The sequence below is a fragment of the Cheilinus undulatus genome, linkage group 13 (assembly GCF_018320785.1).
Source record: "Cheilinus undulatus linkage group 13, ASM1832078v1, whole genome shotgun sequence".
In the NCBI taxonomy this organism is placed as follows: domain Eukaryota; kingdom Metazoa; phylum Chordata; class Actinopteri; order Labriformes; family Labridae; genus Cheilinus; species Cheilinus undulatus.
The window spans coordinates 16,713,691-16,741,124 of NC_054877.1; the positions used below are offsets into that span (position 1 = coordinate 16,713,691).

At 37.3% G+C, this 27,434-nt stretch overlaps 1 protein-coding gene across 3 annotated transcripts; it reads right to left on the reverse strand.

The window, feature by feature from the left end:
- Nucleotides 1-93: 93 nt before the first annotated feature.
- On the reverse strand, nt 94-26,999 carry arhgef18a (rho/rac guanine nucleotide exchange factor (GEF) 18a). 3 transcript variants are annotated; one of them, XM_041802323.1, is made up of 22 exons: nt 26,852-26,999; nt 18,131-18,190; nt 17,301-17,371; nt 15,500-15,638; nt 15,005-15,111; nt 14,078-14,218; nt 13,456-13,706; nt 11,306-11,431; nt 10,210-10,327; nt 9,818-10,069; nt 7,873-7,949; nt 7,497-7,678; nt 7,308-7,363; nt 5,594-5,773; nt 5,178-5,324; nt 4,373-4,485; nt 4,222-4,287; nt 4,068-4,115; nt 3,383-3,868; nt 2,645-2,969; nt 1,931-2,035; nt 94-969 (listed from the first exon to the last, which is right to left on the reverse strand). In XM_041802323.1, exons 4-22 carry the CDS (start codon nt 15,565-15,567, stop codon nt 815-817), a joined length of 3,003 nt encoding a protein of 1,000 aa, XP_041658257.1. In that variant the 5' UTR covers nt 15,568-15,638; nt 17,301-17,371; nt 18,131-18,190; nt 26,852-26,999; the 3' UTR covers nt 94-814. The 3 variants fall into 3 exon arrangements, with proteins under 3 accessions (XP_041658257.1, XP_041658258.1, XP_041658259.1); XM_041802324.1 differs by lacking the exon at nt 17,301-17,371; XM_041802325.1 differs by lacking the exons at nt 17,301-17,371; nt 18,131-18,190.
- Between the last annotated feature and the right edge of the window lie 435 nt (nt 27,000-27,434).

Genomic DNA, 27,434 nt, shown 5'->3' on the forward strand with positions numbered 1-27,434 from the left:
CTCTTTCAAAGTATTATAAAAACATTTCTGGATTTCCTCAGTCACATAAAATAAATTTTAAAAAAACATCTTTCATATAAGTCAATCGTCTTTTTATTCCATGACCCATCAGTTGGATTTTGGAGGAAATTTTACATTGGACAAAAGATAAAATGGGTGATTTGTTTTTACAGTCTTTACATGAATAAACAGGGAATGTCAGCTGATTCTATTTACAAACAAAAACAGCCAGTCTCGTCTACATACCTCATGTATATATAGTTACATTACAACAGAGGTGCAGGACCACAGAATGCATTACAAGTCTGTCTGATTCCTTCAAAAACAAAACCTTTGTGCTTGGCACACAGCAGAAGCAAACATCAGAAAAATATTCCACTTCCTCCCCCTGTACCTGTTGTTTATAATTTAAAAGTCAGTTAAAGAAATAAGACATGAGTGCTAGATGGTTTAAAGACAACCTACATTCATTTTAAATAAAAATGCTTAAAAATATCTTCTCTTGAAGTCTTTGGCAAGATATTTTGCTTTTGAGACATCTTCATTTCAAAATATTCTCATCCCAATATACAAACAGGCCAAGCTTTTTAAATTCTTGTGCAACCTCTGCATCAGACGTCATCGTCTTTTCGTCAAGTCCAAATCTTTTCCAGTGTTAAATTCTCCTAATGGAAACAGTTCTCTTCATAGCAGACACAAAGTGATGTCATGAAGTTATAATCAGAGTTTTCAGCAGCTTCTTTTGTTTCTCCGTGATTAAAAAAGTCTCTGTGATGGACCAGTCCTCATCCAAACTCCAGTCTGTAGTTTAGGGTTAAAGGAAGATTACCTTCTCTTTGGCTGGTTCAAGAATGTCTTCTGGGAAAGGAGGCGGGGCAGGAGGTGAGGCATCGCTGCTGCTCCTCTTGTGTGTGCTGAAGGATTGAGTAGATCTCATGCTTTGAACAGATGCTGGAAGATTGGAGGCAACTGAAGTGAGGAAGAAGACAAACAAATGGAGTTACAGTGGGCCTAGAAGTAGAAACATAGAGTATCTTCTCAAGCACAAACGTCACATTATCTTTTTAAGGTTTCTCTTTTTGTTGCCAGCATCACATAAATCAGGCTTTTCTCACTCATCTTTTTTTTTTAGTTTGTATCACCTCGTCGCTAATAAGCCATAATTATTTAAAAGGAAAAATTCTTGCATTTATCTAAAAAATACAGAAAACATCCAAACCCCTTTCCTGAAACAGTCTTGTGAATTCTATAGATAACATCATGGAATTATTGCCAGCAAATTAATAATGCCCAGAGTTGTACTTCAAATATTCATGACCCCAAACCGACCTTCATCAACCCTAAAGAACATACTGATATTATTTTCTATCTGTTTCTAAGGAAGAGTCTGAATTACATTTTTTTTTCCATAAACCATGTAAATCCAAGCAGACCACAATGTCTTCACAAAAAAAGTAAACTGTGCCATTCAAAGATTTTTCGGCACGTAATATTATTTTTGATGTTATCCTAACAATGCATGACTTTAAAAGATAAACTTTAAGACAGACTTTCGATTAAAAAGAAGTCCTGAAGCTTGTCCTTTTAGATTGATCTGAAACAACTTGGAAGCAGGTAAATCCAACTGTAGATAATCCATCTAATGCATTTTTGATTGTGGTTGATTCTGACAAATATTTGCTGTTGTACTTGTTGTGTCATCTTTTTCCATATATCATGTATTTTGTATCATGTTTGCATGTTTGTTAGAAACTCAGTAACTGCTTCCTGACTTGGCCAGGACACTCTTGGGAAAACATATTTTCAAATTCGAGTGAGGTCTGTTCTAATTAAATAAAGGTTAAAAATAGCAACCAGAATGTAGAAAATGGGAACAGTTCTCATAAACAAAAAGATGATCTTTTCATTATTTTTGTTTAATTTTCCGTACCTGATTGATGTCTTTTTTGGGGACTGGCGGTCCTCTTGGCTCTCATGCTTCCTCCTTCTTTTCCATTCACTCTGATGGGCAGCACCTGATTCACGTCAATGTTGGCTGGATGTAGCAGGACAGGACCAGGGTTAGTTTTTGGTGGTAGTTTGTATTTAACTAGCTTTGAAAGTGCAAAAATACTGAAATCATGACAGATTTTGAATATGAATGTTAACTCTTGTAAATGAGATTCTTAGTCTCAATGAGGTTTTCCTGGTTAAATAAATTTAAATGAATTAATTTCTTGTCCTTAGTTTTTTGATTCAAATTCAGTGCTGATAGTTAATGTCCTCTGATAACAACAACTGATGCATGATAAAAATGTATATGGAAGAGGATTAGGGCTAAGGGTGAAGGAGAAAAACGCTGAAATACTTCTTTACGATTACGCTGAAATATTGATAGTAACGTAAAAACTTAATAGACTTCAACAAAAAACAGATCGTAGACAATTACTGTGTAACGTATAGTTTCATGAGATCATCGAGATAGGGCGGTTTGTTATGGTCTGATAAGGTTTGACTTTATCGTCAAAATTTCGACTTTTTTCTCAAAACTGTATTTCAACTTTATTCTCAACATTTTTACTCCCCTCCATCATTTCAGCTTTAATCTTGGAAGTTCACAGTATCATTAACATCACCACTGATTTAAACAAATCTGAGTCCTGACCTGCACTGTGCGCTCTGTGGTGGGAGCTCTTCGTCTTGAAGCCTTTCTCCTTCCCCTTGGACACAGTGGCCAGCTTGGTGGGGATCTGCTGCTGCAGGGCTGCAGGCTTGTGCACCTGATTGGTGGTGCTGATCAGCTGGATGGGCAAATCGGGCTTGACTGGCTGAGGACTGATGCTCTCCCTCCGAGGGGGAACCTTTGGAGGAATTTCTTTGGGGTCCGAGGAGGAGGGGGGTAAGACATGAAGCTTTGGAGGTAAGATCAGATTCCCTCCTCCATTCACGATGCTTCCTCTGAACGACTGGTAGCTGGAGAGACCCCAGTACTAGAGGACAGATAGAAAATGATTAACAGTTTACTCTGTTATTTCAGGCTTTTAAACTGAACTCAACTTAGGTTTTTACATGTGCAACCTTACTCTGGATCATCTCTTTGATGACGTGTTTTATTTCAACATTTTAACACTTTTTCATTATATCTTTACACATTTAAGATAAAATTTTTAATAGTCTGTTAGTGAACTTCACAGTCATTTTTTCCCAACATGTCTGCTTCTAATAAAGTCTGTTTTGTAACTTAGAAAGACTTTAAACCTCTTAGTCAGACCTTTCTGAGTTTACCAGATTGTCATTTGTGATAAAAAAGCTTTTATTGGATATATGCTGTATTTAAAATATGTAAAATAAGTAAAAAGATAAAAACATGATCATTTTAAATAAATACAATCTTTTTCCATACTTGTGAAGGATCATCATAGTTGGCATGTCCCTGGTTTTGCAGGCTCTTCTTGATCTTCTCCTGCAGCAGCTCCAGACGCTCCCTCTCCTGGTTCAGACGTTCCTTGTTCTTGTCTACAGATTTTGTCGACTCTCTCAGTCTCTCCAGGTCCTGCTGATAGTCACCCTTCTGCCTCTCCAGCTCCGCCTTCTCCTCATTGAGCTTCTCCTCCCACTTTCGGCACTCGTCCTCCCTCTGTTGCAGCTGAGCCTCCAGTGTTTCAACCTGGATCCTCTGCCGCTCTCTCTCCTTCTCCCAGCGCTGCTGCTCCTCTCGGTGCTGTGCCTGAAGTTTGTGTAGATTGTTCAGTTCTTCCTTCTGCTTCTCCAGGTTACGCTGCTTCTCCCGCTCCAACAGCACGCTGCTGTAGTGACGAGCAGGCTGCCTGGTCTTTGACTGAAACGCGTGCTGCAGCTCAATCTGGCTGTCCTGCTGGGCCACTATTGCCTGCAAAATGAAGAATTTATATATAACTGTGTATCATTTGAAATCTAAATATAGTTCATCACTGTATGATCATTCCTCTCATGAATCAAACATTTTGTCTCACAAATTAAACCAAAAGCATACACTTTTGAAGGAAATTTCAAAAGATGAGGTTTTACTAAATAAAAAATGTATTTTAAAGAGGTTTTAAATGTCTTACTTGCAAACTGTACAGCATTTGAGCGAGCATTATCACCCGGTCACACACCTACAGAAAACAGGAGAGCAGTGACAGATGTCAGTGACTCTACAGGTATCATACAGATGGAAATGAGAGAGCTAATACAAGAAAACTTAATTTTAAAAGGGCTTACCTCTGTCTCACAGGTCAAATATCCTGGAGTTAAACTGAAGTTTGAAAGATCTGTCTCATCATCAGCCTTGACACAACATAAACAGTTAAAATGTGTTGTATGTCATGATAGAATAAAAAAAGTTTGGTCTACTGACACCTGTCTTACTTACAGACTGTTCCAGACCCTCAGAGTAAACTTCCCGTGGCTGAGGGTCACCAGTAATGAGACTGTTGTACCCTGGACAATCCTCGCTGTCTAAAGGACAATCAGCTGCGTCTCCATCTGACAAAAAGAAAGGTTTCTTAAGGACTTTTAGGTCTGAAGTTGTGATGAGAGAACGGTGCATTCAATCTTCTAATTAAAGATCAACTTAAAGTATTACGTTTTATTTTATGATGCTTTGGCAATACTGTTTTGCCTTTCAACTGTCCGATCTGGCAGGGGTGAGTTTTAGCCCCAACAGGACACCATAATTTGGCTCTACTTACCCTGTCCTCTTCCTTCACTCTGTCTTCAGACTTTCCTCTGAGTTTTTCTATTTTCTCCTGTGCTCTCTTTACCATTATCTTTTCATATATAATGTTGGCACCAGGATTAGTTGTGTTTTTTTTTTTTATGCAGGAGCCATTTGAAGCCAATATTAAGGGTAAAACTGGGTTAAGGTACAGTATATCTTCACTAAGTGTTAAACCTTTCAGCAGGAACAATTATCTCAAGTTTGTTTCAAATTTTTACATTCAAACCAATAAGGCTTGTTAAATCGATTTATGATAGAAATGGTAAAACTCCAAGGATGAATGATTGGATGTGTAATAAATGTAGCAAAAAAATAAAATCCAAAGACTACCTCGGTCAAAATGTTGTATTAAAAAGCATCAACATACAACGTTTTTTTTAAAGCTCATCATTAGTTATGCATGTAAAGTTGATGTTCATGTTAATGTTACTAGCATGGTAGCTTTACGTCGACTTACTTGTAATGGCGCTTGCAGCAGGCCCATCTTCATCCACTCCATCAGTCTGTGACCTCCTGAGAAGCAGCCCCTCCTGTGTTTTTCTCTCATTATTTAAAAGGTTTGGGTCTCTAATCCTTGAGAAAAGCAGGTTCTGCAGGTTTTCAACTGCAAACAAAAGTAAAAAATGTTCTTAATCTCTAGTTCAAATGACATCCATGCCTTGAGATGTTGTCTTAGCTGACAAGGGAAAACAGGACAGAGAAGTTTCACTTTATCGGCCTATATCTTCAGAATGACAAATATTGACATTCAAATGACATTTTCCTAACCAAGGCAAGCAGAAGTCAAAATACTGCCTTTATGCTAGAAAAGTGATTGATAAAACAGGAGCAAACTCTTGAAAAATTAAATTATAACTGCATCTCAGCTCTCACCCTCATCGATGGCTCCTTTGAGCAGTGTCTCCCCCTGCTGGAGGTCAGTCATGTCTCCTCTCAGGAGGAGACCTTTGTGAGGCGTTTCCTGCTCCGTCACCGTTTCATAAAGAGCAGCAAAGATCTGCTGCTTCTCTGTCAGACTTTGTTTTATCTGATCATCCCTAATCTTTAGAATATCTGAAACATAAACAACATATTGATTAATAACAGGAATTTTAGACGGAAATATTAAATTATAAATATTACTCCACCTCTAACAGAGTCTAGACGATAATTTACTTTGAATAATTAAATTCTGTGAACTTTTTTTTATCTGGAAAGCTGACTGGCAGCAGCTGCCCTGGGATTCTAAAGCGAATTTTAATTCATATTTATTAATGTCAAGATTAGGGATTTCAAATGATTACATTTTTAAATCATCAATCATCACTGAATTTTAATGGCTAATTAGCAATTTAACAAGTTAATTTTGGGCCTTAATCACATCATGGTTAATGTCTCAACCAGCCCAGTCCCAATCCAATTGCCACTAAAGTACAAAAATACAATAAAATCATCCACGAAATTCTTGCATTTACATAAAAAAGCTTAAATCATAGGGACAAGAAAAAAAAAAACCCGTTCATAAAAACAAAGGGTTCCCTGGGTTCACAGTGAGAGGTCTTGTACAGGTTAGGCATTTTAAGACTTTAATATTTCAATTTCATTTAAGTACAACATTTTTTAGGGCCTCTTTATACCTTAAATTTTACACAGCATAAAAATCACAGGCATGTGATCTTAGACACACATCTGGACTGTCTGTGGATAAAATATTAATAGAAAATTTGCCCATCCCTGGCATATGTCATTTACAGATTTTATGACACATTCTGTCAGTGATATTTTCCGGCAATCACCACAATAAAATGTTACATAAAGATTTTTCAGAGCCATGTCAGTGATCTCCTTCTACATCTCCTCAAAACATACTGAAACGCAGTGTCATAGAATCTTTCCTGAGTTTTCCTCATTTCATCTAGATTTTATTAGCACTATTTCAAATTAATTTGATGTCTTTTGATACGTTTGCCATTTCTAAATCCTTGCTTTGCTTGATCTTAGAAAATATTTATTTTGCCATTTTTAAAGCACTCTACGTCCTATATATACATTTTACACTCAGCAACAGCTTTATTATGAATACAGAATACCAATACCAATAATATTATGAATACCAAGAAGAGCTTCTCTGAGCACACAACACAGCAAACCTCAGAGCAGATAGGCTGCAGCAGCAGAAAACCACACTAGGTTCCACTTCTTTCAGAACGAGTATACACAGGCTCACCAAAATAGGCAATAAGTGATGTAAGAATTGTTTCCTGGTTTGTTGAGTTGCCATTTCTGCTTGGACATTTAACTGGTAGGGTCAGGTATGAACATAAACATGAAAGCCTACCAGACCAGCAACAACCATGGGGCATTCAAGGGCACTTAAATCACTTTTCTTCCTCATCCTGATGCTTAGTTTGATCCTTGTCTTGACCATGTCTACATGCCTGAATGCACTAGTTGCTTCCAAGGGATTGGATGATTACATATTTGCATTAATGTGCAGTCATAGAGGGAATAATGAAGTAGTCTGTGGGTGTCTAATATATATATATAATTATCATATTTATCATTATGTGTGCTTAAGTTAAAAGGCTGAGTTTCTTGATTCTCTTACCTTGAAACTGTTGGAGTTTTAAAGTCAGCTCACGATACAGCTCCTCTTCTGGATAACTAAACACCGACACCTCAATCAGTATCGTCCATCATGTATCATTTCAAGACAATATATGAACTACATTTCTGCTCCACTATATTAATTGGCACCATATAGCATTATTTCATGCTTCTGCAGTCTTCAGCTTACCGCTCCACAGCCTCTCGTATCATTCTCGTCCATGTGAATTGTTCCTCTCTGGAGCCGGTGTGGATCTCGTACATCTCTGGCATGCTGGTGGTGCACGCACAGATGAGGTACATGGCTTTGTCCTCATGTGCGACCTCTCTGACTATCAGCCTTTGAAGGGAGATCACTGGAGGTTTGTTATCCTGCATTATAATACAGTAGGTGTTATTATGACTAAAAAAAACATCAGTCAGCGTGTATGATTTGTTTAATATCATGTAAAATGGTGGACAGAAAATCAGTCAGTGTCAGAAGTGTTTAACACATTTATGCTCATTAGCATGCTGATTGACTGCAACATTTTAAGTTTGATTTAATGCAATTAGTCAGAACTTACCACCGCAGCAAATACAAGCTTCTGATCTTTCTCTTGTAAGAGGAGGAGCACATCTGACAGCAGAACAGCAAGGACATCTGCAGGGACACATAAGAACTTTTCAGGATTCAATCAAAACAAATTAGTGCTACATCTTTTCACACAAGAAGCCACTTAAGGAGGACCTTGCATTTTGAGTGTTTGCAAATCTTTAGGACACTAGTTAGGACAAAATATGCTGCTAGTCTGGTCCTGTTAATATTCCCATTTCTATAAAAAATGTGCTGAATTAAAACAAAGGAAAACACAACCAATGTAGTCACTCTAAGCTTGAATCCGCTTAATCAGCAGACACTTGCATCATCTCTCTGACATTCATATATTTCTACACCGACTAATACATCAGCAAACTTTAGGGTTCAAAATTCAACTTGAAGCTGCTTTGCAGATTTTGCCAGAGCCCTGTCTATAACTTTTTGAATAACACTCAAGTATGGTTTGTTTTGCCTTTTGGACAGTAATAAATGCAACCATAGCAATCTGTCATTTTAATATTTATTATTCATGAAGAAATTAAAAAAAAAAAAAACAGCTGACTGTTTGCTTCTCCCAGGTATACAGTTGCCAGACAAGTACAAGAAGAGGGGCTGGGCTGGTGTCTGTGGTCATATAGTCCCCTCAAATCTTACAAGAAAGGGGAGAGCACAATAGGCTCAATGACCCTGACCCTTAACCTCCAAAATCGAATCAGTTTATCCCTGAGTCAGAGTGGACATTCGTGAAAAGTTTAAAGAAAATCTCTCAAATGGTTTTTGAGATATTACTTCCGAAGAATGGCCTGGATGGTTGGATGGATGGACAGACAGACGGACAACCCAAAAACACAATGCATCTGGCCTTGGCTACAAATAATGTTGGATGAAATGGTATTGATTCAATGTTGAGGCAACACAGACAGTGGGCCAGGTGTGGAGTCACACTGAGTTTCCTTTAATAACAGCCGTTAATAATCAAATATATAAGACAGAAATGTGAACAGATATAGGCACCATCATAAAACACTTGTGTCTGTGACATATTCAGCAGGAAAGGATGGGGACACCACAGTGAAAGTTATCTTGTTGGTATCATTACTTTCAAGCTATTAAGTTCTTAGAGGACCTCATCATGTTCTGTAGACTTTTTCATTTATTTTGGGGCTTTTTATGCATTTATTGGAGAGACAGAACAGTGGATAAGGTCATAAATTGGCAAGAGGGACAGTTGGGAATTACATTCGTGAAGGGATTCACAGGTCAGACTACCTGAGTCTCCCTCTTCTTGGTCTAAAGCCTCTGCACATGGGGCAGCAATGCCCTCGTGCAGTGTTTCTCAAATGGCATGGCAAGGCGCACTTGTGAATCTTGAGACATGTCTAGGTGCCCGGGGAATTTGAATAATACCAATACAAATACTACATCTATACAACTTAAGATACTCTAACATGTTTTAAAAAGGGAGGCTATTTTTTATGGATTTAGTATGGTTTAGGTTGAAAACGCCTGGTCTAGTGGTTAGTTTGTATGCCCCATGTACAAAGGCTTTAGTCCTTAAAGGTCACATATTTTACCCCTTTAAGACAAGTTTAGATTGGTCTCAGCGGTCCTGAAAACATGCCTGTGAAGTTTGTTGCTGAAAAAAAAAATTCCAGTATTGGATTTTTGCATGTCTAAAAACCCCTGTGTTTTAGTCGTGCTCAGAACGAGCCGTTTCTGTGTCTGTAGCTAGAAAAGCCTGAAAAAGTGTATTTTGAATAATATGTGAACTTTAAAGTGGAAAACCCAGGATCATGTTCTTTAGATCTTAATTGAAATGCAACAGATCGTGATGATATTTGCCACAAAGACATTCAGTGTCATATTGAAAACATGTATCTTAATGGTTTATGTTCCTGAAATTTGATAGTGTCAATAGAGTGGTCACAAACCTTTCTGTTTACCAGACGTCTTCCAGGTGAAAGTGCCTTCATGCAGCAGCGTCCTCTCTCCCTTGAGAAGATCCTCCCTGCGTAACAGCCGGCCGTCCTTCAGCCGGCCCTGAGACTTTGGCTCCAGACGAAGACCAATCTCTCTCAGACGAGCTTCTTTCTCATATTCACAGACTTGATCATTCACCTCGGAGATTGTGCTTTTGATCAGAGTCAAAGCCTGAACCAGAGACTGGTGTTCTTCTGTATCTTCTGCAGAGAACATAAAACATAGATTTAGCAGGCTGGGCCGACGAATACAAGCCCTTCATGTTTGCACTAGTTCTACTGATGCAGGTGGCAGTTTGATTTCTTTGGTTTCATATGCAGGTGACTGAGTGTTGATAATTTACCTTCAGTATTTTGTATGATTCTTTCCACCAGGATGGGATATTTTGTGATGCGTTGAGTCACCAGCAGAAAACATTCAGGGATTCCTAACCTTCGCACAAGAGGCAGCTGCCCAATTTTCTGTATAGGAAAATAAAAGATTCATATTTTCAAGACGTGCAACATTACAGTTAGTATCCTCTCAAGAGTATCAATTTGTCTGGATCATCACATCCACTGCTGTACTGTGTCTACTAGACAGGGTTGCATAATATACACGTCATTCTTATGTATACTTACGTATTTTCTTTGGGACCAAAAAACACAAACACAGGCCTGAAGCCATGAGTCCTGGAGCTGAGTGCACCAACAGGGTGTAAATCAAGTCAGTGTTATCCCTAACAAGTAACTTAACCATGACAGACTTTTAGACTCAAATTTAGCCTCGCTAACAACGGTTGTGCACTTTCATCTGTATCTTCACTGGGCAATTAGTGTTGCAAGTAAACATGGTGTTTAAAAACACCCCTCATGCCTCCCATGCTCTGCTATCTTGAATTTCTAAGTCTTTTAATCAAGTCAGCACCCCACAAGTTTTCTTAACGCGACAGTGTATCACTGTTTTCTTTGCATCAATGTTTCTGAGTGTCAGTGAGTAGTGGAAGAGATTTTTTTTTAAAGTGGGCACACACTCTCAGCAATCAGCACCCACAGGGCCGGGACAGCTCCATGTTTCTGTTTGATGCATGCTGTTGCTGAGGGGAGATTATTCAGTTTATTAAAACTGGGTTTACCTGTGAAAACAAAGCCTTTAGACTGACTTACTCTGATTAAACTTTTTGTAGGTTTGTCTAATCTTATATGACTCCCTCTCTCTCTCTGACCATTATGTTTTTTTGTTCATATTACATTGTTTAAGTCTGACTTTCTGAAGTTAAACCGGCCTCAAGCTAGGCGTTAAAGTTACACCCATGTGCAAGTCAAACAGGGCTTAAGTCCAGCTGGCGCTCTTAGTTGAGTGTCACGTTACACCAAGACATGTGCTCAGCTGGTGCTCTCAGCTCCTGAACACTATCTCATCCCTGAAAATAAACTGACTAGTCAATTTAAGTTTATTACCCGTGTAAGAATCTGTAGTTTCTTGTTGTTCTGCAACTGATCCTTGTAGAAGCTGATGGCTTCAGTGTGATGGCTGCAGAAAACACCATAACACTCAATCATTCCTTCTCCCATTGCACCTGAAAACTGAGAGACAAAAGAAAACGGACAACATATATATGGAGGATCTCAATAAATGCATCATTCTTCTACCAACCCTGAAAGGCACTACACTGTATGACTTTTGTACAAACCAAAAAATTAGACAATTTATTGTAGACAAAAATCACACTGATAAGAACATTAAGATAAGACTTTTAAGAAGCGCCTACTCTGATGTGTCAAAGTGCATTAGATTTTACATAAAAGCACCCCAAACCAGTCCAATTCACTACAAACTTACTCTTGAGGTTTACTTTCTGCACAGATTTGTACTTTGTGAATTCCAATTATATTGCACAGCTGTTTTGGTTTGACTTAAACAACTCTGTTTAAAAAAAAAAAGAAAAAAAAAAAAAAAAAGAAAAACAACTTAAAGTCAAATGACAGTGCCTGCAGCTAAAAATGTGAAACATAATCCTCTGTTTACTTTCTAAGTGTCACTGGAAACTGTATCAGATCTTTAATCTTTCATTATGTTGCCTCAGAAAAATGTCTGACCACAGATGTCAAAATAACTCCACAAGAAGGTAAGACCGCCATTCCTAGGTTGATGAAGCAAACACACCAATCAGCAGTCCCTGAGAGTGCGTTTCAGACATACCAGCCATTCCTATAGACACCTGTACATGCTGTCAGCATATTCAGAGAGAGCAAGCTATGGTGGTGGAGAAAAGTGGATGAATAAACAGGATGAAGAGCTTAAGGTAGCTAAGCAGGTGGTCAACAGACACAATTATGTAACCCATCATACATTTGATAATTGAGGAAGCAAACATGTTCTTGCATTTGTGCCAGTCGCAATATTGATAATGTCAGTGTTGCATCTTGGGACATAATTATGACAGATAAAAAAGCAAGCAGGCAGCCAGAATTTTAGAGTAGCAATACAATGTAAACAAAGCATCACATTTTATTACAAATAATATATATTATATTTATATGTAACTTGAGTAGAGTGTGGACAGAGTGTTAAAGACACCTACATGCTTTGATTCAAGGGTTGTTATAAATTTAGGAAGTACTTTAAAATTCAAATATTATTTTATCTGATTTATTATAATCTAATTTCACTTTCAAAGTGACTGAATTACATTTATGAACATTTATGTTTATTTTGTATCACCAGTTAGCACTTTAAATAATGTTGTGGTTTTCAAGATTTATTTTGGGCTTTTCATGCCTTTATTGATAGAGGAGGACTGTGGACAGAGTCGGAAACAGGGATGAGAGAGCTGGGGAAAGATTTGGGAAAGTGCCACAGGCTGGATTTGAACCCTGGCTGACCGTGTGCATGAGGCAAGCCTTAAACCACTAGGCCACCTGCACCCCAATGTTGTGGTTTTCAGTATTTTATCTCACTTTCTGTATAGTGCATTCTGCTCAGTGATGTCATTGGGCTGCATTGTTTTTCCAATGGAGTTTCATCCTTCAAACCTTGGACTTTTTTTAAACAAAGTGCAGTTTTAGTAAAGAGGTAACTAATCTAGATCAAGGTGTGTATGATGGAATAAATGTACGCTTGCTTGTAAAGCACTTTAAACTACAATTAAATTTGTCTGAAAGGGGGGCGCAGGTGGCCTAGTGGGCACCCCACGTACGCGGACGGCCTGGGTTCGAATCCGGCCTGAGGCCCTTTACCGCATGTCTCTCCCCTGCTCTCGACCCTGTTTCCTACTCTTTCCACTGTACTCCTCTATCAAATAAAGGCACAAAAATGCCCCAAAAATCTCAAAAAAGAAAAAGAAAAAAAAATGTCTGAAAGGTACAATATAAATTAATGATCTGCTGTGAGAACATTATAATTTGTTGTACAATCTGTTTGAAGAGAATTAATGTTTTTAAAGAGAGCTTCAAATGTGCACTCCCTTTAACTTCATACACTTAGATTTAAAGTTAATATACATAACATCAATCTGACTCTGGTGAAGCCTGCCCCCTAAACAAAGTCCCCATTTTAATCAAGAGCCTGGAATCCCCTTTATCTGTTTCAAATACGTTAAATACCCTACCTGAGAGATGAGAATATCCCCCAGTTGTGTGATCTGGTAGTTATTCAGGCCTTCTTCCTCCTGACTCTGACTTTGGCGCACTTTGAGGTAGTTTAGAAATCGCTGATGGAGACCCAGCAGAGCTTCCACCCCAAAGAAGAGCCGATCCAGCCTGGACTCCTCAATCAGCTGAGCCTGCCTCAACTCGTGCATGTAGACATGGAGGAGGATCTTCAAGGTGCGAACATGGTGCATCTCTGTCTGCATAAACTCTAGAAATGAAAGAGTTTCAGTGATCCATTTATTGACAGGATTGAAAGAAGTCCAGGTTTAAAAATTTGAGAGGGATATAAAAACAACAACATCTGTATACCCCTGGTTGAACAAACAAACAGGCAAAGAGTTTGGCCATAAAATGGACGTTTGGGGAAGCTGCTTAGCTAGCGACAGCTAGTTTGTGTTTACAAGTGAAAAAATCCCTAGAGGTAAAAAGGCCTGATCACCGTCAGGACTGTAACAACCATCAACTCTACTTTTACAGTAGTATAATACAACTTCCTCTACAATCATTGCTTCACTGTCTAAAGATTTTTCAGTTTACATTCATTTAATACATTATGTAGCTACTGGAAAAACTGTTTACCATAGATGACATCCTGTCTCTTAACCGCCTCTTTACTCAGAGTCTTCAGGTAGTTCTGGTCCACAGCCAGGCTCCAGGACTCAGCCTCCAGGTTATGGGCATCTGATTCGAGGTCTTCTCGCAGCCCAGCATAATGGGGACCTGAAAGATGCATAAATAAGGGTTACGCTTTGTGGACTAGTAGTGTGATCTCTCACTGCCTATGCATGGTTTGTTTAAAACTATGTTTAAATAAAGTTTGGGTTTGAGGTTCCTGGTTTAGAATTATCCTGCTGTTACACTCAGTACAAAATCCTGGGGAAGGATTTTTGTTAAAAGTCAAGTTTATCTTTAGTAGCCATCTCTCGTTGTTATAGCGACATGAAAACTTAATAAACATTAGGGCTGATTTTTATCTCCTAGTCTTATATTACAGAATCTCATTTATCCAGAGTCTTTTTATTTAAACAACAGATATAATTTTCTGAAAATAGAGGAAAAAAACAACTCAAATCCCCTTTATTTGTTGGGCTTGATGCTGCCATGCAGCCCATTATTGGCATCAGGGATTTGAGAATTGTATCACACAGGATGGTGACATATAGCCATATTGACATTTTGTCCCACCGCTGCTCTAAAGTTAATTAAATCTATACTAGTATGCCACATTTCAAGTTACTTGCATCAAAAATTTTAACCACTTTTAAATGAGAATTTTACGAGATGATGACCTTAAATAGCTCAACAGTATGAGAGGTTACTTGGCATGTTTGTCCAAAATAACATGTTTCAAGGGAGAAGATAAAACCTCACAAAAGTTTTATATCATGCAATCAATATCAAAAGATCACCATCTGATATTTTACACAAAGTAACAAAGTTTTGTTGTGACAACATCGCAAAAAGAGCTTTCAGCAGTTTCTCATCCTGTTAAAATGACAAACTGACCTTCTATGTTGATGGGCTCAGCCAGGGAAGGAGCCAGTGACACAGAGTCCTCATTGGAGAGCTTCAAACGCAGGGCATCGACCTCATCCATCTGCACTGCACCGGATCTAAATGGTATGTGATGAGATAAAGCTCAGCAGGTAAAAGTGATGTCAGGGCACAAACACGCACTGACACAATAAAGCCCTCAGTGCTGTAGCTAAATTCAGCCCTGGAGCTTCTATCAGACCTAAATCTATCCATCTGATGTAGAGTTTAACTCACAGCATTGATGTCATCAGTGGAAAACCAGTGACATCAACCAAAGCCCTCACATGAGTCAGATTCCATTTTTTAATAAACACCTCAATCAGGTGAACAACAAAACCAGAAAAAGGTGTCACTCAGTATCTATGTCAGCTGTCAACTCTGAGCTTGAAAATGATCTGAACCATTTATGAGGAAATCTAAGGCACATAGCGTTGTGTCATATTCTTGAAATGGTTGTTCACCAACCTGGAACTTATGTCGTTGAGAGAGGAGGAACCAGGCTGAGCACTGAGGTTTTTAGGGGTGACGGTCATGCCTGAACTGAGAAAGCATGCAGGGAGGCCATATGAGGACGGGGGAGAAGGGCTCTCCCCTCCTCAAAGCTCTGAGAGAGAGAGAGAGAGAGAGATAAAGAGAGGAGTGAGAAACAGACTTTCAGATATGTAGACAAAAACTTTGTAAGCAACTTAAAACTAAAATTGGAAAAACGCAACAAAATTTAATTTGAATAGAATGTTTTTCTTTAGTGTAGCTATTCTGGACAAAATAATGAGAACAAACTACTATGGTTTATTTTGTGTGGGTTTTTTTAAAGTTGGTATTCAATCAGGAATTTCCAGACATATGGAGTAGTCCACCTGAAGAAAAAAGTAGCTAGCTATGAGGAACCAAAAGCTTGTCCCCCGTTTCCTGGTATAAAGGGTGGCACAAGTAAAAAGAGGGCGGCTGGGGTCCTTCCCCAGGGAATATTGAGCATCCAGCATTCAGTCTCCTGCAATTTGGTAAATAGTTAAGCCAAAAATCATCATTGTAATTTATCTATAAGGAAAATACAGTTATGAACCAATTATTAATAATGATTTTACTCCTTCATACATGTAACTCACTTGAAGCTTTAATGTAAAATTCAATCTCCTGAGATAACTGTGTTTACACCTTTTAACACTTAAATTAAAAAACAAGACTTTCAGATCTTAAAACCTAAGTTAGAAACCTTGGATGACAGACGGATTTATCAGCAGGGCTAACAAAAGATACATTTTTTTAATCCCTATTGCTCTTCGAATGTCTGTAACTAATCGTGATTAATCGCACCCTTTCTATAGCATTTTAAAATACCACTGTTCTGCATTCAGAACTGTTGTGCCATTTTGTCTTTAAATAAACGTAGCTGTCTCCCTGTCTGGATACAGACCTGCTTTTAAAGGTAGAGTGAAGATTGTGCCATGAACTTAACCATGGAAAAAGAAACTTGTTATTGATTTAACAGGAAAATAAGGGAACAGTAAGATGGTAAATGTTTAATAACACAAGGTGCAGATGACTTCAGACTTGTCCACTGAGCTGTCTGTGAGTTTCTAAAGTGACACGAGACATTAAGGAGCAGTGGTGGACTTATTTTACATCACTGTGGCTGCATGGAGATGTTGAAGAGACTCAACAAAAGTGTGCTGAAAGGAGGAATAAATCCTGAGATTTAAGAAATTAGTGCACTAATTGTGGCCTTGATTAATCATGATTAAGTTGATTAATCTTGACAAGTGATTCCTATCACAGTAAGGAGATACGTTTTATGTTAAAGGAAATTCTAAAATAAATTTAAGTTGATGGTAGTTAAAAATTGATCTAAAATGTCTAGGACAAGTGAGTCACAACTTGTTAGTCAAACAGTTTCATGAAGTCAATTACAGGAATAAGAAGCAGCTGGCTGTAATTAAGAGACTAGTTGGCTGTTTGGCTGACAGCTGATGCTAATACCAAATGTATGCAAAATATGCACTTCATATTTAAATCAACACTTAGTAAATGACCTGTGTTGCACTGTCCAGGGTTAAAAAATAATTCATTAAATTAGACAAGGCCATTCCAATAGATAAAATAATAACTACAATTAATATTCTGGGGGGGTTGTACAGTATGAAGGCAAACGGATGATCTTGATACAGAGCCAATACAAAGATAATCATGCAGCACCACACTAAAAGTCAATCTTTGGATCTTAAGTGAGGATTAAGAGCTCACTTTTCAGCACAAATAATAAACACACCTTTATTATTGTTTCTGAAAGCACTTTGCCCCACTTTGCTGACTCACAAGCCTTCAAACAGACAGTCGTACCTACAAGAGAAAGAAAACATCTAAACAACAGGCTGCAGCAATGGAAATCTAACCCTAAGCAGAGGGAACTGGTTTGACAAATTGAGGAAACTCAAGTCAAACCAGCTCTAAGGTAAAGACACAACAAAAAGGACTGCTTCAACACCAGAAACAACATGAGTTAATGTGGCAAAGGTGCAAAAGATACCATACATTTAAATTCTCTGTTTTCTCATAAAATAAAACGCATGAGATATAAGCTATGTAATCAGGCTGTTGGAACTTTTTACTTTGTTTTGTGTAACTTGATTTTTTTGTATTTAGTTATTTGTTTGTTATTTTGTTTATGGACTTAAGGATTAAGTTTGATTACCAAGTAATTACTTGGAATATTTGAGAATTTAATCATTTTATTTTGGCATTATCAGTAGTTTCAATACAAGATGGCAAGTATCTAGATGGACAGGTGAGATAGAATGGGCGGGCAGTGGGAAAGGGGATTTTCTTTTTTTATAACCAGGAAGTCTGGATCTCTAGAAGGTGAGGATTCTCCTCATGCCACAGTTTACTGGTGTGATTTTGTTTTTGTCCTAACTGACAAGAGCAAATCATATCTTCACATGCCCTAATCAGGTTTCTCCCTGTAATGTATCCCTATGACACGCAGGTGCAAAATTCTATCAACCCTGATACTTCCTTCAAATAAAACTTTATAAGCACTAATTTATGTTTTTATTTTATTATTTAAATAAAACAATATCCAAGAAAAGAATGGCTCACCTTGTTTACATATACTTCTCCTTAATGCTTGCTGTGACGTCCTCTACAGTCTCTGTGCCACTAAAACACACACACAAAGGGGAGAAGAATCTTGTGAAATAAGGACTAAATCTGCTGCAGCCCCCAACAGAAAGCAGCATGTCTCATATAAGGTACCCTGGCTCCAGACGACCTAGCTGGCTGTCTCTGAGGGTCTGTAAATGTGTAAATGCTAACGGGCCCTTGGGGGTCAACAAGACCCATCAGCTGATCAGCTGTTGTGTACAAGGCATGAACAACCAAGTGTGTGACTTAACTATAGACAAAATACACTTAACATTAAAACAACATATAAGTGACATGAAAATAAAACTGCCTCAAGTCAACTGATAACAAACAACAACCATTTCCTACAATCTTAATTCATCAAAGCCTTTCTATTTAACAGAGAGAGTTTCAAAGTAGCACTCAGGTAACACACCTAAAACATACACATTACTGTTGATCAGAGTAGCTCCTAGTAGCCTCTAGCTCAAGTGTTTGACACATACACAGCACAGAAGCAATATATCAGTGTTTGGAGAAACACTTAGCAAAACTTTAGTTCTGAATTACACCTAGTTTAATTTCTTGCAGTTCAGAAAAACATGTTTTTATTGTTATTTTAAGCACTTTGTCAGTGTTGTCTTAGGGAATCACAATATAAACCTGCTATTTAATCATTTATTTTAATAACAGGTCAGTTCTACTACAAGAAATAAATGGTGTTTTTAACCATTAAATAAATTGTGTTTATAAATAAATCCAGTATCATAAGTCTAAAGTGTATTATAAAGAATTAAGTGGATACAGGAAGAACACTGCCTGAAAATAGGGATATATATAGAGAGAAATAAGTAAGAGAGTAAAAAAATATGATAATATACTGGCATTAAACTGCTTAGACACAGACCAAAGCTCCTTTAGTTAACAATGACATGAAGAAATATTTCACATGATAAAGAACAGACAGAGCCCAACATGGAAAAGGAATACTGCGCTTGGTAATCAAAAAATAAAGTTAATCCCAAAGAGTAATACTGCACATAAAAATAACTGTAATAATACAAAACAAGCATTACACATAGAGATGCACAATATTATTGGCATGATATTTTTCAGATATTAGCTTAAAAAGTTAAATATTGGTACTTGCAGATATGACATTATCTGCCAGTATTTAGTCACGTCGGCTGTACGTGTTGGAAGTATACATCATATAGAAGCCTAAAGATCAAAAATGTACAACTCTACCATCAGGTGTTGATGTTTCCCTTGGGTGCCACACACTCAAGGACGCCTGAACATTTTGAACGAGGCCCCAAATGTAAGACAACTAACAAGACTGTCTACTCCTCCATTCCTTTCTAAGATCTGCTTAACCCAGCCTCTCTTTGCACAGAAGACACTTGATGCTCTCTACAATAAAAATGGGCGTTTCAGTATCAGATCAAATTAGTTTAGAAACAAAGGCATATCATATATCAGAAAAACATCAATACCGTCATCCCTAATGGCACAGTAATGAAAATAACAGTATTGAAATGACTTACTATGCATTACAGAAAAGTTATGAAAATGATTACACAACATAAAGGGCATTGCAGTATTTCACATGAAATGAAGCGTATGCTCCTTTTTCTTGCACTTTCAATCATATCATGACCTGTTGACCTGGCTGTTATCTTAATGCATTAAGTTCTTTTGTTTTTCTTTTGGTTAACCTCAAACACTCATTACAGAGAAGACTGAGCTCAACTGTGATAATTAGAATAGTAATATTCTAATCACGTGGGACATTAATCAAGAAACAAAACAAGGAGAGTGTCACAGGGAAGTCATCACGCTTTGAGCCTAATCCTTACATCAGTATGCTCACAACTACAATGCTGAATACTGCTGTTGTAATGTTTTCTGTGAAAACCATGGTGAAAGTGAAAGTACAACCGAGAATGGTGGAAATGTATCCTTAGTGTTAAACAAATGAGAACAAAAAGTACGGTTAACCAAAGACACAACTAATCATTCCAAGTGGCTGTACCAAACTGTGAGGTAATTAATAAACTACATCGCGTTCCAAATTATTATGCAAATGATATTTTTCTCTGATTTTCCTAAATAGTCAGTGCAAATGACAGTCAGTGTAGTTTCCAAGTCATCAACTGTTAGAGCATGATTCAAATTCAATTAAACAAACCTCCCAATGATAACTTTTTTTTTTCAAAAATAAAAACTCAAAATGCACTGTTCCACATTATTACACACAACAGTTTCTAAATATTTTATAGGCTGTAAATAACTGAAAATGGTAACATGTTGAATTTGCAGCATTAGGAGGTCATAATAATGGAAATAAAAAGCTATTTGAATCAAAAACATCTTAACAGGCCAAGTTACATGTTAACATAGGATAGTCTGATATCACCTTCACATTTCTTGCATCCATTAAACTCTTGAGTTTTTGGAATTTCTGTTTGAATTTCTTTGCAGCATGTCAGAGTATCCTCCCAGAGCTGCTGTTTTGATGTGAACTGCCTCCACCCTCATAGATCTTTAGCTTGAGGATGCTCTAAAAGTTCTCTATAGGGTTGAGGTCAGGGGAGGATGGGGGCCACGCCATGAATTTCTCTCCTTTTATGCCCATAGCAGCCAATGACACAGAGGGATTCTTTGCAGCATGAGATGGTGCATTGTCATGCATGAAGATAATTTTGCTACAGAAGGCACAGTTCTTCTTTTTGTACCATGGAAGAAAGTGGTCAGTCAGAAACTCTGAATACTTTGCCGAGGTCATTTTCACAACTTCAGTGACCCTAAAGGGGCCTGCCAGCTCTCTTCCCATGATTCTGGCCCAAACATGACTACGCCACATCCTTGCTGACATCACAGCCTTATTGGGACATGGTGGCCATCCACCAACCATCCACTAATATTCCATCTGGACCTCCCAGGGTTGTACAGCTCTCATCAGTAAACAAGACTGTTTCAAAATGAGTCTTCATGTATTTATGGGCTCACTGCAAATGTTTCGGCTTGTGTGCACTGGTTAGGGCGGCTAAATAGTAGGTATATGCACGACTGCAAGCCTCTGGAGGATCCTACACCTTGAGGTTGGTGGGACTCCAGAGGCACCAGCAGCTTCAAATACCTGTTTGCTGCTTTGTAATGGCATTTTAGCAGCTGCTCTCTTATCCAATGAATTTGTCTGGCAGAAACCTTCCTCATTATGCCTTTATCTGCATGAACTTGTCTGTGCTCTGAATCAGCCACAAATTTCTTCACAGTACGATGATCTCGATTAATTTTTCTGAAAATATATAAGGCTTTTATACCTTGTCCAAGGCATTGGCATTTGACACTTCTCAGCAGCAGAGATCCTTTTTCTTTCCTATACTGTTTGAAACCTGCGGCCTGCTTAATTATGTTGAACATCCTTCTTATGTAGTTTTCCTTTAATTGAGCTCACCTGCCAAACTAATTATCACAGGTGTCTGAGATTGATTTCAGTGATCCAGAGAGCCCTGAGATATAACACCATAAAGAGTACAACTGAAAAACAAAAAATTAAATGTTTATGACACTAAAATCCAATTTGCATAATAATGTGGAATGGGGTGTACATAATGAAATACTTGATTTAAACCACATATTTGGGCCTTATGGTGCAAATGGATGAAAATTGATGGGGTCAGGATCATAGGAATTCATCTAAATTAATATGAGTATTTCTGCAAATAATCTCTGCAATTAATAAAAAAAATCATCTGAGGAACACAGATGACTGTGGAAAAATCTTCATGGCAGAGGTGTCAAGTGACAAAGTACAAATATTTCGTTACCTTACTTAAGTAGAAATTTTGGGTATCTATACTTTACTGGAGTAATTATTTTTCAGTCCACTTTTTACTTCTAATCGTTACATTTTCTGAATCCAGTACTTCTACACTTTTACTTGAGTAAAAGGCTTGAGTTGATACTTCAACTTCTACAGAGGTCTTTTTAAACCCTAGTATCTATACTTCTACCTGAGTAATGAATGTGAATACTTTTGACACCTCTGATAGCCTGAACCATAAAGTGTAACGGCTGATAGCTTTAAGATTGACACTGCTATTATCAAGGCCAACAGCATTCATATGCAAAATAGAAAGTGTTGCTGATTAAGCTGTTGAGCTATAACAAAAAATGTTTATTTCAGTTCTGATCAACTCAAAATCTCCAAAATGTTTAGATCTTTTTTGCTCTCTAACCATTCAGTTTCATGCAACTGAAAACTGGGCTACTGAGGAGAATCTCAATGTCCCAACTGATAATTAAAAACCTGCAAAGAAAAAAAAAGTAGAACAAAATACTAAAATATTCCCCATACTTTGCCATCATTTATTAAAACATGTCTTCATAAAATGCTATAGATTACAGATAAAATGAAAAAGCATGTTTCTTACACCTCTTGCCTAACTAATTTTCCCAGCCACCTGAATCATATTATTTTCTTTTGGGACTTATTTCTGAGCCTTGCTGTATGTTATTAGCCACAGTGTAGGGCTGTGTGGATCAGCCCCTTGTTGTGAGTGACAGTCACACCTCAGATGATTCACCCACACTGGGCGGACATGGAAGAGAGAAGCATGAAATACAGGTCATTCTCTGCAGAAGACAAAACAAGACAAGCGAGTCTGGCAGGTCTTCTGCGTGGGACGGACAGAGAGGAGAAAAGGTGCTAAACACTGTATTTGTGGAAAGAAGTGTCACTTAGGGAGCCGTTCAGGCACTAATCATTTTAACACTGCAGCAACAATACTATTAAAACAAGTGAGAGTTGCTGATATTCTGTCATAGTAAGTGAAGTGAAACCAGGCCAACAACAACAGTTAACAGGCGTGAAACTAGACCCATTAGCCTGAAGAGGCTTTAAAAGCTGACTAACACAAAAGAAACCAATGAGCCGCGATGCTCTTGTTCCAAATAAACCCTGTAGGCTGTATTTGTTTCACATCATCACACAGGTATTATTTGTCAAAAGCAGGAACAACACATGGCTAAAACAGCTGCCTTCTCACAGTTACAGATCTTGAATGCACTTTCTACGTTACCATCATATCATGCAGCCTTGACACAGTTACTCATTAACTTCTAAGTCCTGTCTGTGTTTTCATCTGTGTGTTGTAAATGCATGCCTGTGTGTTTTTCACTGTCAAATAGTAAATCCAAGCCCTTCCAAGTCCCAAAACTGGTAGAGGAGTGACAGACTGAAGCCTGAGAGACAGTTAAATTGCAATTTACATATTATACTAGCAAGAAAATAAATCACAGTGTCATTCATAATGAATGAACTGCATCTCATGTAAATGACTGGTTAGCCTCAAGGTCCTTTTTGGGCTACAACTTGTGTGATTTTATCATGAAAGCTTTTAAAATCTGATTTAATTATGATTTTCTCATCATTTTAGGTTGCTATTAGTACATTTGTATTAATGCAGTTTATTTGAAGTGCATGCAGTAGATTGAGGTGATGTTGAATTTAGCAAGAAAAAGATGCAAAACTTTGATGGGTTACAAGACTTTAAAAACAAAGTCTTTGCTGCCATATAGGAAAGAAAAATGATAAACCATGTTTCTGACAGTCACATTGTATAAATCATATTGTACAAAATGTTAGTTTATTTTTATCAGTATCAACAATTTATCACCAATAATTTACATAATTGTTTTACCTTCATCATGAATAAAGTACAATGAGGAACTGAGCTGATCGAAAAAGTTGTAGGCCCAGCTCAAGCCTATTATGGCAACCCTTTTTACAAATCAACTTCTGTAAGGCAATTCTTGTACTATATGGTTTGAGTTACACCATGACACCTCGGAGCAAAGAAACATTCAAGCATTACACAGATCAAAATGAAAATAAAGCTTCATATCAGTAATCCAAGCTAGAGCAACCAGGAGTTTCCATATATGTTTCCACACACACACACACACACACACACACACACATTTTATATATATATATATATATATATATATATATATATATATATATATATATATATATATATATATATATATATAAGTATTATTCTTATCCAAAAAATGTTTAATTTAGGAATGCACAATAGTGGATTTTTGCTGATATCTAATATGACAATGTTTACAAGTTCATTTTATTTGACACTGATACCAATAAATGTAGTTTAGGCCTAAAATTCTAGCCCTTAAAACACACTTTAAAGATTAAGGAAGGAGGATGAACAATGAAAAAGACTTGAGGGGATGTAGCCCCTGTGTAAAACTCCACCATTGTTTTCATACATACTGATAATTACAGCCAATATAGGCTAATAATTACAGCAAATACACCAATTAAATGCATAAATCTGCCTATTTTGGCTATTTACTTTCGAGCTAATATCTCTCAACACCAATGTCATGCCAAAAATATTGTGCATCTCTATTTTAATTAATTGTCAGAGCTGTCCCATAAGTTAACCCTCCGACAGAAACACATCTCTGGTTTTGTTTTTATTGCTGATTTATTTTAAAAAAAAAAACGGTTCCCACCAGTTTAGTCTACCTCTTTCTCATTTCAAACAGCCTCTTAATATTACGATGAAGTAAGCTGTTTTACTTTGTACATCATCTGTGCCATTTTCCGTTCAAATAAATAATCAAGGCTAAGGGAACATGGATGAATAAAAAATTGTGCCTTGGCTGATTCATAAAGTTTGATCGATTTACATTTCTTATAGCTCTCTGATGTGGTTTGAAAACAGAATAAGAGTCGGTTTTGTGTGTTACCCCTTACTCCTTAAGTAATTCATGTGTGAAACTAAAAGAGAACGGCAAATGTGTATGACTTCTGATTAAGGATATTTGTTTTATATAGTCCAGCCATGATCTTTTGATATTTTTGTGTTAATGTTATTTATATGTGGCTTGGATTCCAACTCAGTTATCAATTATAACACAAAAAACATGCTATTATACACTCTATTTTAAATCATCAATCCCATTTTTAAGTAGACAATTACTAACTCTGTTTGCATAAATTTTTAATAACTGATAAACTGACTATTACATGACAAATGTATTCAAATCCATACAAATTAGCAGTCATTCACTGGAAAATTCTTTATCACAGTATTTTAACTCCTTTTGTGCTTTCCTGTTTGATTTAATTGATGAATTGATTTTAATGGACAATAAAAAGCTTCACAGCTTAAAGTTCTTGTAAGGACAGTTATGGTGTCAAATTTCGTGAGCCATTTGGACATAACGACACGTCTCTTTGCTGATTTTGTCCTGTACTTTTTATGGTAGTGTTTAGTGTTTTGCCTCCTTTCAAAGTCCAACATATCACCAATCAATAATCATCGTGATGAAAAAGGTATGAAAAGGTTGTTTAGGCAGGTTGCAGATTGTCTGAAGACTACAGATGTAAGTGATTTGGAAGAAGTTTTAAGCATTAAAAACTGTTGGACAGATATTGTATGCTTTTGTAGTTCATATATAGAGAGATCCATTAATTCTATGATGTGTTTAATATTCACTTGAGGTTCATCATACCAGCTTTAATGCACTTAATGTTTCTTAAAATTTAGCACTTTACTTGCCTCTTTACTTCTAGGTTAGCATTTCTTTTAACACTGGGATTAACCTGAAGTCTGAATTTTGTCAGCTATGTCAATTAGAGAAGCAGCATGGTGCAACACTCCCACACTGCTAACATCTTTGTTTGACAGATCAACAGGTAATAACAGGTAATGATGAAAATCAGTAGGTGTGCTGGATGCCAGCATTAATTTGATTCAGCAAAATTAAACAACTTTAAACACATTATATATACACCCTACATATTTTTAAACGAATAACTCAACCGAGGTCTACATAAATATTTAGTTTTATATTATTATTATTATTTTTCTTGTCAACCTCGATTTCGACGTTACACATTAAGGTGTATTAATATATCGGTCGTGGAAGTCATTACTGTCATCGCGAACTACTTTCAGTGAAAACGTTCATTTCAAAGGTGGGTTTCATATCAATCCGCGTTCAACAGCACACTAGTAACCGACACCGCACTGGTGATTCACGAAAGACGTTTATATAAAACAGCTGGTTGGACAACAGGGCATTAGGTTTGTGTGCTAAAAAGCGGAAGGGGAATTTAAGGAATGCAAAGGTGTTGATAGCTAACCTGAAGGTGATAGTTTATGACCTAGATTCATAATTTTACTCTCTGAACAAGTGTCAGACTAGCTACCATTTAATACAAGAGCTTCCGAGGTTCGGTGTGTAGTCAAAGGTAAAGACAGGAGTGGCAACAGGTGATAACTCCAACATGTCTCCCTACGTTCACTAGGCTGACTGTTGATATACGGAGACGCTTCCTACTTTGGCTAATCCACAAAACTGTCTCTACAGTCAACTTCAAACCACAGTGAAGCCCAACAGACCAGCAGAGTTGGCTCTGCTAATCAAAGCTGGCAGGAGTTCACTAAAAGGAGAATAAATGTGTCAGTCTAACATGTGAAGTCACACTTAAAGGGCAGCAAGTGACTCAAAACAAATTCAGTTTTCAGGACGTGTTTATCAAGTTTGCTCGCTTTAGCCAAATTTAAGAATGACGTAACGAAGTGAAGGTTATTTATTAGGACCCAAAAGTTTGTTTGAATAATTAAACAAGCAAATAATCAATCTTACCTTGTGTTGAAATGAAACAGCGGTAGAAAGAAGCACTTTTAGTTTCTATCCAGGCAAAGACAATAGGGTGAACTAAGGTGTGTTGTCAACTTCCATTGAAAGGGAGAGACAGTGAGGATGTCTCAGGAGAAACAAGTGCACGAATAAGAAAACATGGAGCTGAAGAGGAGGGATGTGTGATTACATACGGGGCCCAGCCTCCTCCCTAATTTAAAGGCTGCATTCGCGGGCTCATCTGATGCTCGGAAACTTGAGCGTCCACAAACGTTTCGTATATTACCGAGTATTAGTATCGAAAAATGAAGAAGAAAATAAGAAAAAAAAAAAAAAAAATGAAGGGAAAATGTGTAAATATATAAGAAATGTTGAGGGGAAACACCCTGAAAGGGCACAATATTGGGGAAAATATAGGAAAAGGTGAAAATATCCCAATAAGTGTAAAAATATTAACTAGGGTAGCCAAAATATTATTATTTGTTATTTCTGTTGTTTCTGCTTTTAATGGCATCCTTTTCAACCACATTGTATAATTCCATTATTATGCTTTCAAAACTGTTTTTGTATCATTTTGTATATTTTTCTA